At 48.6% G+C, this 14,288-nt stretch overlaps 1 protein-coding gene across 1 annotated transcript in view; it reads left to right on the top strand.

The window, feature by feature from the left end:
* Positions 1 to 4,991: 4,991 nt before the first annotated feature.
* Positions 4,992 to 14,288, top strand: part of LOC144818803 (thioredoxin-like) — a 51,765-nt gene continuing 42,468 nt past the window's right edge. Inside the window, exons 1-2 of the mRNA XM_078676575.1 lie at positions 4,992 to 5,306; positions 11,351 to 11,455. Coding sequence (XP_078532701.1) covers positions 5,283 to 5,306; positions 11,351 to 11,455 — 129 coding nt within the window. The 5' untranslated portion in view covers positions 4,992 to 5,282. The remainder of the gene's footprint in view (positions 5,307 to 11,350; positions 11,456 to 14,288) is intronic.

Consider the following 14,288-nt stretch of genomic DNA (forward strand, 5'->3'; position numbering starts at 1 on the left):
AAATTACACTCAAAACCTAACATACTAAAGTGAAACACTTCCAAATGTTAAAGGAATGCCCCTTTTGAAAACGTTCTATCAGTTGCTATGCAAATAGTTGTAGAGTGCAGCTGCCCAGCAAATAAAATCCATATCACACTGTAGTAGTTGGGAAACCTAGGTAGGTTTACTATCAGGAAAACGACCCAAGACTGCTCTGTGAAATGCCTTAGCTGTGAACGCCTGAAGTTACAAGCAAAGAAAACAATTGATGGACAGAATGTAGAGCAATGTCATACATTCACCCCAGTATATGTACTGATCCAGAGTTACAGCCAGCAGTCTAGTGTTTCTTGTGTGCCCTACACTAGACACCCACCCACCACTGATGTCACTGGTCAGGTGACACAGCTCTAATAAAAGGGGCCGAGCGCACGTGCTCGAGGCCAGTTGTACCAGTACCTGACTGTGTCCGTGTCAGTCATTCTTAGCAATGAGGGCCCAGGGCCCCCAACATTACATTGGCGACGAGGCGGACGCTAGCCACGCGTGCCGCAGCTGAAACATCCCGGAAAGAAGAAGGGAAGTGCCCATGTGCAGGGCATTCCCCTGGGGAAGCGGCGCCGGCCGCCGAGAGGCCTGCAGGGCGTAAGCCGAGCCCTGGGCCTGCCTGCAGACAGGAAGGTGACTGGGAGCCTACCCCACACCTGTGAGCCCAGCCTGCAAGGCCCCCTGCGTGGGTTGATAAAGAGCGGACCGACCGGAGCCCACCCGCGTCGGCCGCGAATGCGCCCCTGCCTGGGGTGAAGGAAGAGAGCCGTGCAGAGCCCACCTGCATCGGCCGCCACCGCTCGGTGAAACCTCCGCGGAGCCCACCCGCGTGGAGGAGGAAGGCCCGTCAGCCAGAGGTGAGCCCGTAACCTGCACTGAAAGCGGAGCCCACCCGCAATAGTCAAAACGCCATAATGGCGGCCGCCAGCCGGCGCCGCCGAAAACACAGAGCGGAGCCTACCCGCTATGAACCTTAATGCTGCCCCGTGATAATGCAAGGCTCGCGGAGCCCACCCGCGGCCTGCCAGAAGGCGTGTGCCCATAATAAACTTAACCTAAAGCAGAGCCAGCGGAGCCCACCCGCGGCCTGCCTGCAGCGTCTCCCCCGCCGCGTGTGAGAAGTGCGGCGGAGGGGTGGGAAGAAAAACTGCACCGAAGCGCGCCCGCAGCGTGAGGGGAGCTGCCAGGCGCCTAACAATTAAAGATTCTCCAGCGGAGCCCACCCGCGATCGCCCACAGCCAAACAGAGCAACCCGTCCCTGGAGCCAAAACAGTGCCTGCCTGCCTGCCTCTATGCTACGGCCGACCCCCACCCCACCCGCGCAGCATGCTGACTGGTTAAAGCTGCTGCGGTGGGGAGAAGGAGCTAGGGGAAAGAAGTGTGCCGACTTGCTTTGCACCAGCACCAAGAGGGAAAAAGAATACAGACCCTCACCCCCGCAGCGTGTGAACTGCTGAAGGCTGCTGCGGTGGGGGTGAGGAAAACAAAAGGACAGAGGACAGATCATGGCCCGAGGCTGGTAGGAGCAGCACCAGCCCCCTTTCCCACGCAGCGCTGCATAGGAGCTTGCCAAGACGGAACTGCCCAAAGCGGACGTCGGAGCAAAAGTGGTGCCCAAGATACCTGGCCGCTAACAGAGGGAGCCGGTACCACCATGCGCTCACCCACCCCCAGCGACAACACCATAAAAGTTTAACTCACCGAGAGGAGAGGCTCTGCAACTCGGTGTCCAGCAGCGCCGAGGCCCCGCACCGGCAACAAACAGGAAAGCCGACTCAGGAAAACAAACAACACGTGAAGAAGGCAGCTGCAAGGCAAGCTGCCGCTGAATCAAAGCTGAACCCTGCAGCGGAACACTGCCACCTAGTGGCCAAGTACGAAATTGCACCCGCAGATCCCAACAAACCCTCTAAAGAGACTGGAGGAAGCACGAGGCTGCCAAAGCACCGAACGTGCCCCGGGACAAGTGAGCAGCAGGTCAAGGGGTCTGCATGGCATAAGGAAGAGACACAATGACAGGAGAGCACAGGTGCGTCGAGCCAAGTGCACATGTGCCAGGAGAAGAGCGAAACCACTAGCATGCACCAAGACTGATCCACAGACGCCACACAGCCTGAGAAGATAAAAAGCGACGGCGCAGGAGCGCGCCAGAAGAACAAGAACACTGCCTCACCAGCAGCGCAGGAACGTGCCAAAATCTACAGGAACGCGCCAGGAGATGGCGCAGGAACGCGCCGGAAACTCCAGGAACACGCAACGAGACAGCGCAGGAACGCAGAAACACGCCACGACTGCGCAGGAACGCGCATGGAGTGAAGGAACTCCACACGTCAGGACAGCGCAGCACTGCGCCAGGAGCGCCAGAAGTCAGGAGCGCCCAGTGACGCTGCCCAGCGACACACCAACGCCACAGACCAGCATTGTGCGAGACCGCGCAAGGAGTGAAGGAACTCCACACCTCAGAACCGAACAGCATTGCGCAGGACCGCGAAAGGAGTGAAGGAACTTCACGCCACCACGACCGAGTAACGCAGGGATCGCGTCCTCGGAGACCTGTCAGTAGGTCACAGCGAAGATGACTTGCCAAAAAGTCACCGCCAGATGCGGACCAGTCAATTGGTCGCCCGGAAAAGAAAAGGAGAAGATGACCAGGCTGTTGGTCACCCGGAAAGGAAAGGAGAAGATGACCAGGCCGTTGGTCACCCGGAAGGAAAAGAAAGGAGAAGCGGACAGTCAGAAGATCACGACTGCAAAGACATGCCAGAAGATCAAAGGCATAGCAACTGAATAGATCAAGAAGTGGTCCATGGACGGGACCCAGAAGAGGTCTGATGACACCGACCCGCAGTAAAGAAGGAGCGACAGGAAGAAAGGTGCGATGCCTGGTTTGGCCATCGGAAGAAGAGGAAAGTGTGTCCTAGGGGTAGGACGCAACCAGGGAGATTTGTGTGGAGTGCACGCCACACGGAGATGGCCTGGGTGGTTGAAGAAAAGAAATGGGACCAACCACGTCGGGAAAGGAATGGAGGAGAAGAAGGGTAGTGAGTGCTACGGTGCCACTAGAAGATCACAAGAAATGAAGAGGTGTGACCAGTCAACTCACACACCCATCAGAAGAAGATGGTGACATGCACCAGAACACCGGAGTGCAACAGAAAACAAGGCTTGGCATGAACACCGGCGGCACAAGTCAAAGATATCCATCTACAAGCCATCCATCCATGTGGCGATCGTAGAAGAGAGCAAGTTTGGACTGTTGACAACATTCTACCTTTGGGGTTGAGCGGAAGATTGAATGGCGAGAGTGCTCACACATCCGGCTGAGGAACTGACCACTCAACATCAACCCGTGGCAGCCCAATAAGCAAAGGCCTCAAGGGACTCTGGTGGCAGCAAGTCCCGCAAGAGAGACGGATCCATGACAGTGCGTCTGCAAGACCCACGGAGAGGAAAGCTTTGCGTGCAAGAAAAGAGTCAACAGCGTAACCTTCAGGTGGAACTCGGACACAACGGTGAAGATCGTGGAGCGCCCCGCTCACGGCCCGAAGGCTATGGTGGAGCAACATGACCGACAACACCAGTCCAGTGGCAGCCTGGCAAAGAGGTCCTCCCGGACATCTTGTGAGAGAGGAATACCGGCGAAGAGGGGCATCCTAGTGAGAGGGATGTATGCACCTACTCCTTTCATCTGCCCAGAAATACTTTGAAGCCTGCCCAGAGACATCACCAAGGACCAGGACTGAAGAGGAGAACCGAGAAGACAACCCATACTCGGATCACGTCACCTTTCTATCTAAACTACCAACTGTCACCAGTGGTGCCAAGCAAAGGCAAGACCGAGAACAATGTCCAAGCGGCGCAGATAGAAAATAGGACCCGCTGAACAACGGCAAATCATGTCACAGTGACTCATGAGTCCTGAATGCAGTAACTACACCATCTGCAATCCACCAAAGAGACTCATTTCAATTTACAGAGTCCAGTGTTATATTGCACGTACATTTTTCATTCCCACAGGTTGAACTTTATCGTGGGGTTTGCAAACTGCATTTTTCTTCCACAGGTTGGACTTTCATTTGTTTTCATTTTTCCCGAAGTTTGGGAGGGATGTACTGATCCAGAGTTACAGCCAGCAGTCTAGTGTTTCTTGTGTGCCCTACACTAGACACCCACCCACCACTGATGTCACTGGTCAGGTGACACAGCTCTAATAAAAGGGGCCGAGCGCACGTGCTCGAGGCCAGTTGTACCAGTACCTGACTGTGTCCGTGTCAGTCATTCTTAGCAATGAGGGCCCAGGGCCCCCAACATTACAGTATAGACAGCTGGGCCTAAATATATCATTTTTTTGTTCGCCATTCCATTCCTGTTTGAACCCAGCCATATGCGAATTAGTCATGACCCTGCGCCCAATGGGATCAGTCCAGCCTGAACTGCAAGGCCAGGTCCTTCCTGGACTGGAATCATGCTCTGCCTCTTAGGGCTAAGTCAGCGTATTGGCTCTCTGCTTTTAATTTGCTAGCCCACCTCTACTTACAGGTTACAGCTAATCCATAAAATGTCCCCAAAAAAATCAGATTTACCTAAGCAAGATATCCAAGGTATATACGCTTTACAAACGCTTGTTTTTTATGATTTTTTTCTGTGTTGCAAAACCAGACTACTTAAAAGTCTGAAGGAAAACGGCTGTTGGCTAGTATCCTGAATTTGCCGCGCCGAAAGGCGCGCACCTAAAATCAGTAATAATCCATATACCCAGACTGCCCCGGGGTTTTCCGGAGAAGGGAGAGGCGGGGCCCCCGTGATTCAGCACTTAGTGCTCAGAGATCACGGTATTTCCCAGAAGAGCCACTGGACTGTACCCAAGAATTATTTATGTGGACGACAGCTGAAACGAAAGGCAGGGCAGGACCGCCACCTATCCCAGAATGCACAGAGTCAGTCCCTCCCTGTCCCCATTGCGCTCTCCCGCTCGCTGTTTGGAGGAGGCGGGAATCTCTCTCTTACAACACGCTTCAGTCAGGCCGCGCCTGCAGCAACTTCCGCCCAGCAGGGACGCCGCGGGCAGGAAGAAGCCGCCCCACCCGCACCAACCACTGACCTTCCTAGTCTGAAGGATCCGCGAGCCCCGCCCCCGGGAGGGAGGGCGGACGATAAACGTATAAACTACGGAGGACGGCGGGCGCGCGCACTGGGCTTGGACTTTGAGAGGCGATCACATCTTGCTCCTGTCAGCTAGCCTGCATTCAAGATGGTGCACCACATCTGCAATCTGGTGAGTTCGGCGGGGCGCGCCACCGGAGAGTCCGGTGCAGGAGGTGTCTCGGGTGGAAGCAGGGTAATGGGTGTGCATGGGATGTTTTCCGCCAACCAGCACCTTCCGAGCCCCGCGGTTGCACGAGGCTCCCTTGGGGTTGCTGATGCAAGACGTTCCGAGGAGGTTAGGCACTTCAGCGCCAGACTTCGCCAGACCGGGCACAGAAAAAAAGTCAATTTATCTCTGTGTTGGAGCGAGTTATTTAAGTATGGGGTTGCAGGCTTCTCTCCTAATGGGGCATCCAGAAAGTGAAGTTGTGCTCAACACCTGTGTTTCTGTGTAAAATTATCTGTCTTCCACCCGCACCCTTGTGAAAGAGGCTGGCCTCGTTGACCGTTAGTTGCTCAGTGGGCGGCCTCAGGCACGCTAGCACGAGCTTGTCCCCGGTGGTGCACCCGTCTCGTGATGTTCAGCATGTTTGCTGGCACACTAACTTCGTATAACGGGATACAGTAGATTACATCATTACACTTTCTTTCAAGGATCTGCCACACCTCGCGCAGTGCCGCGGGGTCAGGTGGAGCTAGTGTTTCTTAAGACAGAAGATCACGAGGCGGAAGTGCTTCGTTTAACCCAAAGTTGGAAACTGCCTCCTATTATATATATTTTTTTCTCCAATAGCGCTCTACTCACAGCAGGATTCTTGATGGCCAGGCAGAATCCTTTTCCATCTGTTACTGTATACTTCATATATGCGAATAGTTATCCTGATGATAGGAATAATCAAATAGCAAGTTCGCTTTTGCGCGATACGGATACATCGGGGCAGCCAAGGTGAATGTGTGCTGTCCAACTTAAAAGTAGAGATGATAGAGCAAACAGATTAACTGAGAGCCCTTTCAGCCCGTGCATGAGCCGAGCTTTGAAAATATGTGGCATGTAAATTCTACAACAAACGGCATGTTAGAATAGGATATGGGGTCTTCAGCATTCATTGCAGTGTTTCAATTTATACGATGAAGTATTTCACCTTAATGCATCAGATTACGTCACTCCATCATGAGGCGTGCATTTTAAGTGCTAGTTTCTAAACGTGCACGTAGAACATTACTGCTGTCATTGCTATGAGTGAGGCAAATCAGTTGTATGTGGTTTAGATTATTATGCATGGATCAGCAGTATAGGCTATTAAATCGAACAGGAGACATGTTTGTACAGCGCACATCAAGAACTTACGAATTTGAAGGTGCTCTCGTGATAGTAAACAGAGTATGCTTGCTCTGAGGCCTGCTACGTGAAATAAAGTATTTGCCCAGGGTCACAATTTGATACGCTGGACTTGATTCCAGATTTTCAGACTTTACGCTAACGTTCAGTCACTAAATGGGCATAACTGTTCGACATCAATAGTTAATGCTTTGGCCTTCAATCTTGGAGGCTGAGTTTAGAGTATGGGTGATTGGTTGAATTCACATTTTATCTTTGGCACTCTTACATTCGAACCTGGTTCAACATGTATGGGCGGCAGTTATAGCCACTAGAAAACATCCCTTCGCGGAAGATCGGCTCGTTTAGCTCGAGGTTTGAAGAGGACCTCAAACAGAACCAGTCTTCTGGCTCGAGCTTACAGTGGCTCACCAGCCTTAACATAAAAGTAAATAATATGAGTTCCTAAATCGTTCCAAAGTGAATCGCGCCCCACAGAGTAACGAAAGTTTGCATTGAGGTAATGATTCCCTTTGAATGATCTGCTTTTTGACTCGAGCATTGTGACTCAGTATACTATGCACCCAGGTAAGCAGATTACTGCCACATTTGTACACAGCCAGTTTGTGTTATCCATCTCAAAACATAGCGGGTTTTCTTTTACAAAATAAATTTGCGTAATCATCCCAAAATCAACAATGTTGTACTTCTATGAATCGTAAAAGGGTAACCTAAAACGTACAGAAATGGCAACGCGTACCAAATATTTAAATATATTGTATGGCGTAAATACAGGTCAAACTCAAGGTCTTTGTCGATCGAGCGGCCCACGATAATAACATATAATCCCCCTCTATATTTGCTGCAGATAGAATGTCAACAAAAGCAGGCCCTCGTGGTCGATTTCTCAGCATACCTCTTGCGGTGCAAACATATCCAAAATAGGCTTTGCACAACAAGTCGTTAAAGACGTTGCCTAGTATGTCTCATAATTAGAAGCGATTTGCTCATTCAAACTCGTTTTCACAAAGTGAACTGGCTTGCCTACCCACTTATGGCCGCTTGTGTGTCCTTAGTGAACTGAAAGTTGCATTGCACAATAGCTTTCAAGTGCAAATATTGTTTCGTGTGTCCACCGACTTGTTAGTTTGGAGTTACCCATCCTTTGCCCCCTCACTCCTTTCAAGAAAAACCTTTGCCTGTCCCTTTTTACAACGCGAACGTTAATCTCCGGGGTTTGTAATTTTGGAAACATATCAAAGGTATTTATTTGTAAATCCGATACAAGCACATGATGCAAAACAAAAGACCTAACAGTGTTTGGTGTACGCGCTGAGCATTTGCACGAGGGCTGCTCCTACCCAGTGGTACTGTACCGGAAGGACGTGCAAGTCATCCTTTAACATTCCTGGCAGATTTCTTCAGAACAAGAACTGGACAGGCCTGTAATCCGCCCTTCCTCATTTCTGTCTAGTGAACTGGCATCCTTTTGATTCCTTAGATTAGAAGAACAGGGCGTGGCAAGGCTTGGCACGTGCTTCGAGGGTATTCACAGAACAAGTCACTCATTAACACCAATATTATAATTGAATTATAATATTAGTGAAATTGCCAAAGCAGAACGAACGCGCGGAGCTCAAGCTAAAGTGTGGTTCTTCTGCTGCCGGTGTTTTAAGCCAGGCGTTAGTCTCAGTTGTGTATGTACTCTTACCAAAACTGTCCCTGGGAAGGAGTGTTTCGAAACTGCCCCGAGGCGGGAGGGTTTAACTTTGACCCGCAGGGCGCGCCTAAAAATACCAGCGTGTTTTGTGGACGATCTCTTAGCAACGTGCTTGTGGTTCTAACCTCGTTCATTCTCCTGGTGGTTATTATCGATAAAAATGAACATTGATTTTAATACTAGATGTCGAATATTAATGTTTTAAACCTATTTACTCAAGCTGGGTGATGCTGTAGTTGAGTGATGCAAGATCTGTGAACTTTGTATATGGGTTTTTATGAATCTCAGAATGCAGACCCTGCTGAGATTTGTAATAATTAAAACTCATCCATCAATTGGCAGTACAAATTACCTCTAATGGAATACTACTAACCTTCAATAACCAAAAATACTTTCTCGTCTGTCTTTGTGTTGCCTGGTTCTACGACATGCACAGAGCAAATTCTGGTCAAGACTGCAAAAACATGCAGCCAGTTTGTCGCAGCCACCAGTGATGCTGTAGCATATAAATGCTGATTCATTGGGAAGTAACCTGATAAACAGATGCGCTTCTTTTGGGCGTGGCCGCCTTATACTGCATGTGAGGCTCGAAGCTATTGATGTAGTGTTCAGCTTAATTATTAAATATGCTTATGGTGGTCTTTTTTAACGTTATTTTTCCTTTACTCTGCTTTAATTATACATACTCCTTATTTTGCTTCTGCGTATTTTGGTCTAGCTAGAGACCGCTTTAGTGGGCTTTGTGACAGACCTTATCCAAGCACATTGGCTTTGGGTGATCCCTCATCACCCACTGTTTTGCTTGGTGGAGCCCCCTTGAGCTTTGGATTTCCGTGTAGTCTGTCACGTTTTGGTATCTGCCCACAGCATTTCATGGATGTGTGCAACTCTAGCTTAAATTGTGGCGGGGCGAAAAGTTTCTTGCTTGGCTTTTTTTTTTGTATGAGATTTTACCGTGTTATAAATGGTACGTACATTGCCATATGTATGTTGCTCTTTTTTAGTTTAAAGATTGGCTCAGGGTACTGGCAGTGGCAGCCCCAGTGAAAGCTTGCCATTCCATGAGTGCTGCCGAAGGCTCAACCAATATGCATTTTTATCGTGTCAGTGTATGGCTTCACCCAAATGCCCTAGAAGGGCGGATTAATTTGTTTTTCTGTGCCCCTCATCCCATTTCAGATCTCGTGTCAGCATGTCTGTTTTTTGTGGTCTCGCATCCGTGTCGCATGTGTTTAGGAGAAACATTGTTTAGAAGGTGGGTTGGGAATCTGCTGTTTCTTCTGTAGCTCCTTCATCACTTTCACTACTCTCACCACAACTACTTAATAGGGTGGGGGTTCTCTCAGCAGTTGGCTGGATGTCTAGGTTGCGTTACTTCTGTCCCAACTGGTTAGCACTCTAGATTATTTTGGGTGGACCTCCTGTATGCCATAATTTAGTTCAGTGGTCTCCAACCTTTTCTGTAGTGCGAGCTGCTTCTGATCAGTTAATCGTTGAGCTACCGAAGAGCAAGCCAATCGTGCAATGCTACCAGACACCCCCACGCCCAGTTTCATTCATTAAACCTAATGTCCATAGAACCAAAGACTGTGGTTTGAACAAAATACTTTGACTAAGGACACCGACGGGGCTGCCACGTGTCAGTGAAAGCGTTGTCTTCGGGGATTTATGAACATGTTTGCATTTGAATGGGAAATGTATATGGTAGAATGAGTCTGTCATATGTACTTGTAGCATACATCATGCGTTCTGCCATATATGGCCGTCACATGTCTAATGCAAACATACAACCATTTTTTATTGGGAGAAATTTTAAAGGGCAAAAAATGTGGATAATATGGAACATTTTCTGCACTTTAAATTTCACCCACTTCAAAAAATGATTGTATTTTTTACTTATAAATATGGCATATTGTTTAGGACCCCGGACCACCGTGGCCCAGGCCCTACTCTGATCTGGCGATGTGTTGGCCGAGGACCTTTCCTGTCTCCTCCCCCCACGAGATGCAGCAGGAGGAGTCAAAGTGGTACAGTCTTAGTGGAGTCTCTTCACTTCCACTGATGCAATGGCCTCTGCCTTTCTGTTGGACCTGTGCATCGCAGCAGTGATGGGCGGCCGGTGGCAATTTTCCCTCCCTTCTGACCCTGTTTAGGCGTGGGATCTAGAATCCCCAACTCTCTCCTAGTTAGCAGAGGGGCCATCCAAAACTCCCCAAGACAGCACTACGGGTAAGGTCCAGCAGTACTGAGACAACCAGAGGATGTACACACCAGCTTGGGGGCTCGGGCGCACAGATCATAGGCTGGTGAGCACGGTGCTGCAGCTCCTGGCCACCTCCTCAAACCCTCTCAGGCAGCTTGGTGTTTAAGGGGTGGTGCCCAAAAATGAGGACAAGGGCACTGTGAGGCAGGCCCACCCCTCACTAATTCAGTTCATTGCACCTGTGTGGTCTGATGGCTTTATGGATTGTGGAGTGGCCCTGGTGTTGATAGTGTTTCACATAATCCACTGCTTAATCGTGAGAGGTTTTATTTCTTGCGTGTTCTTAATAATTTCTGATATATGAATGTTCTTACATGAGTGTATTTTGGCGTTTAAGCCAATTTTCTTCCTGACTCATAACATTTGCTCCACCAATGCCACAATCCCTGTTACTTCTATTGGTGCCTCGTTTGGGTTGTGTGGGGGTGCAGGCCAGACTGGCTGTATCCTACTCTTATTTACTGGTAGGAGTTTGATCGCTAAAACAGCGGTTTTGTTTTTCCTACTTGTGTACATTTCTACCTAATGTGTCTATTTGTACAATTTCTTGTATTTTAGGATCTGTAAGAATTTTGCCCCATTCAAAGTTAGGGATTTGGTACCAAGGTTAATTAACTATTTTTATTAATCACAAGATTTTCTTCTTTTTGGCTTTCACTTTGACCAACATCTAAGTTTGAGTTTCTCAAGTCTAGTTTCTATCTTCCCCCGAATGTGGTTCTTAAGACTAAGCTGTTGAAGGTAAGTTCATTGATGTGAATTGCAGAGTGACTAAAAGCTTCTCAGTTGTAGGAAAATGAAGCATCTGTTCTTTCAGATGAACAAATAACTCCATTTAACAACTATTTCATCCAACTTTTTATTTTTTGATAGGATCAATTCAACGAAGCCTTGAAGAATGCAGGTGGCAAACTGGTGGTGGTTGACTTTACAGCTACGTGGTGTGGGCCATGCAAAATGATTGCACCCTTCTTTGAGGTAGGTAGATGTCTCAATTGATATACTGTACCATACCTTGTTCATGGAAACCGTGATCCAGCATGAATTGTTGGAAACTACGTGGTGCACCTATGTATGCAAAACTCAAAATGTTGGTAATCTAGTGCTGGAAGGATGTCTTGTAGCGGACACATGATTATATGCATTTCAAAACATTAGATCCTGGTAAGTCTGACTGCATTCATCCTTCTACAGTTGTTAAACTGTGTACTATTTAAGTTGGTTAACAGTAGCAGCTCATATTTGCAGCACTTGGACTTGGCAGGCATGTGTTATGAAACTATTTAATGCCTCACAAAACCCATTTTGTAGACAGTATTTATTTTCACTAGCAATGCGGGTTGTTTAAATTACTTTTAATCAAAACTGATTGCATTTGGTGTGCTTGCTGCTGCCCCTTTGTAAGATTTTAAAAGGGACGTCTGTGGAAGAAAGCAATGTATCTTACTAACTACTTTTTCTTCAGAGGTGAACCACAGTCTCTTAAGAATTCTCTTGGCAGTCATTGAAGTTGCTCTCTGATGTGGGGAGTCTGTCATTGTACCAGTGTCTAGAACAATCTCAGGAGCTTCCTTTCACATATCTATCGTATCTGTTTTGAACAGCCTCATTCACTTAAGATATGTCCATTCCTCCTCTTTTCTGGCTCAGATGCACTTGAGTGCTGGAGGTCCGTAAAGGACACTGGTTGCTTTTTGTTCATGAAGATTTTTCACCGCCCAAAACTCTTATTCCATGCTAGACTGCTAAAATACACTTAATCCTGTGTGGACATGCAAGGGTCTTGGCGATGCTCATAGAAACACTTTAGCATTGCCTTGTTTTGGAACTGACCCTTTTTGCAGGGTTACCTCAAACGATTTGTCGTCCCTCCTCTGTTTTGGCTTTGTTTTTGCTGGCTTTAGGATTCGGAGTACTTTACCACTGCTGACCAGTGTGTACTCAATCAGGGAATTGTGAAAAGCGCAACTCACCCATGAGGTTCCAAAGGCGCGGGGGCAGCTCTGTCAGTCGAAGTCTGGTCTTGAGGATTTTCTTGAAGGTGTGCAGAGTGGGGGTGCGTCTGATTTTGATTGGTAGCTCGTTCCAGGTCTTTGCCACGGTGAAGGCTCTTCCACCTGTCTGACAATGCGTATGCACAGGGTTTAGGTGAGGTCAGAGGATCGGAGGGTACGTGGAAGGAGATTCTTTTGGGGAGATATTGGGGTCTGGAGTCGTGAAGGCATTTGTAGGCGTGGGTGAGTATCTTGAAGGTGACTCTTCTCGATGGGGAGCCAATGGAGGTGTTGCAGGTGTTGGGTGATGTGTTTATGTCAAGGGATGCAGAGGACCAGTCTGGCTGCGGTCTTCTGTATGGCCTGGAGCTTGCAGGGCAGGGATATGTTGATTCAGGCGTAGAGGGCATTTCCATAGTCCAGTCTGCAGGTTGTGAGTGGGTGACCATCTTTCTGGAATCGGGGGGATCCATTTGAAGGTCTTACTAAGGATGCAGAGGGTGTTGAAGCAGGTGGAGGCAATGGTGTTTATCGGTCGGTTCATAGTGAGGGAGGAGTAGAGTATGATGCAGAGGCTCGGGGCATGGTCCAAGGGGTGCTGCAGAGAGCTATGGGCCACCAGGTGTTGTCCCATGAAATGTGGGAGGGTTCGGGGACTTCTGTCATCTCCGAGTTTGGCTTCAGACAGCTGCTACTCATCCAGGATGCAATGTCCTTCATTCCTTACTGGAAGCGGAGGCTGGGATGAGGGGCTCCTTGGTGAGGGAGAGGGTGAGCTGGGTGTCGTCTGCGTAGGATGTTAAGCTGAGACAGTGTTGTCTGACGATGGCGGTGAGGGGGGCAATGTAGATGTTGAAGAGCATGAGCGACGATCCCTGGGTCATTCTGCATGTGATTTCTGTGGGTTTAGAGAGGAAGGACCGGAGTCTGATTCTTTGGTTTCTGCCAGTGTTTCTCCATATCTTCTCAAGACTTCTGCTGGTACGTCTGGATTCTTGGAGGTCAGCGGTGAGCCAGGCGGCCTTCCTGGGGCACTGTCTGTCGGGGTTACGGAGGGGGGCAAGCCTGTCTATGCATTTGTTGATCCATTCGTGAAGTCCTAAAGTGCATGTGCTCTTATCTAGAATGAGACAATTGGTTTCTCCATGATTGGTATATTTGGTTCACTTAAGTCCCTAGTAAAGTGGTGTACCATATATCCAGGGCCTGTAAACCAAATACTACTAGTGAGCCTGCAGCACTGATTGTACCACCCACAGAAGTAGCCTTTCAAACCTAACTCAGGCCAACCACTGCAGGGCCTGTGGATGCTGTTTACAGCCACCTCAACTTGGCATCTCCAACTACTTGTCAAGCCCCTTTCATTTACATATTAGTCACCCCTAAGGTAGGCCACAGATAGCCCTAAGGGCAGGGTGCTGTGCAAGTAAACAGGAGGACATGTACCTTTTTTGTTTTACATGTCCTGGTAGTGACAGCCACCTAAGTTCGGGTTCACTTCTGTGCTCCTTCCATAGGCTAACATTGAGAATTCCTTAATTACCTGTTGTAAGTGTAATTCCTTATCGCAAAGAAGTAGCTGTTTGTTTTGTCATTGGATTGGTAATGACAAATCATCTAGTGATAACGTTTGATATGGTATTATTAATCTAAAATCCCACTTTTAGAAAGTGGACATTTCTTGTGTGCCTTACAGCCTGTCTCCAATACATGTCTGGGGTGGTGTGATAGCTACACCTTGTGCATTCCCGCTCTACAGCCACAAGCACAGGACACTTAGCTGCATCTGCGTACTGATGGGTCTTCCCGGGCAAAAG

The sequence above is a fragment of the Lissotriton helveticus genome, chromosome 2_1 (assembly GCF_964261635.1).
Source record: "Lissotriton helveticus chromosome 2_1, aLisHel1.1, whole genome shotgun sequence".
In the NCBI taxonomy this organism is placed as follows: Eukaryota; Metazoa; Chordata; class Amphibia; order Caudata; family Salamandridae; genus Lissotriton; species Lissotriton helveticus.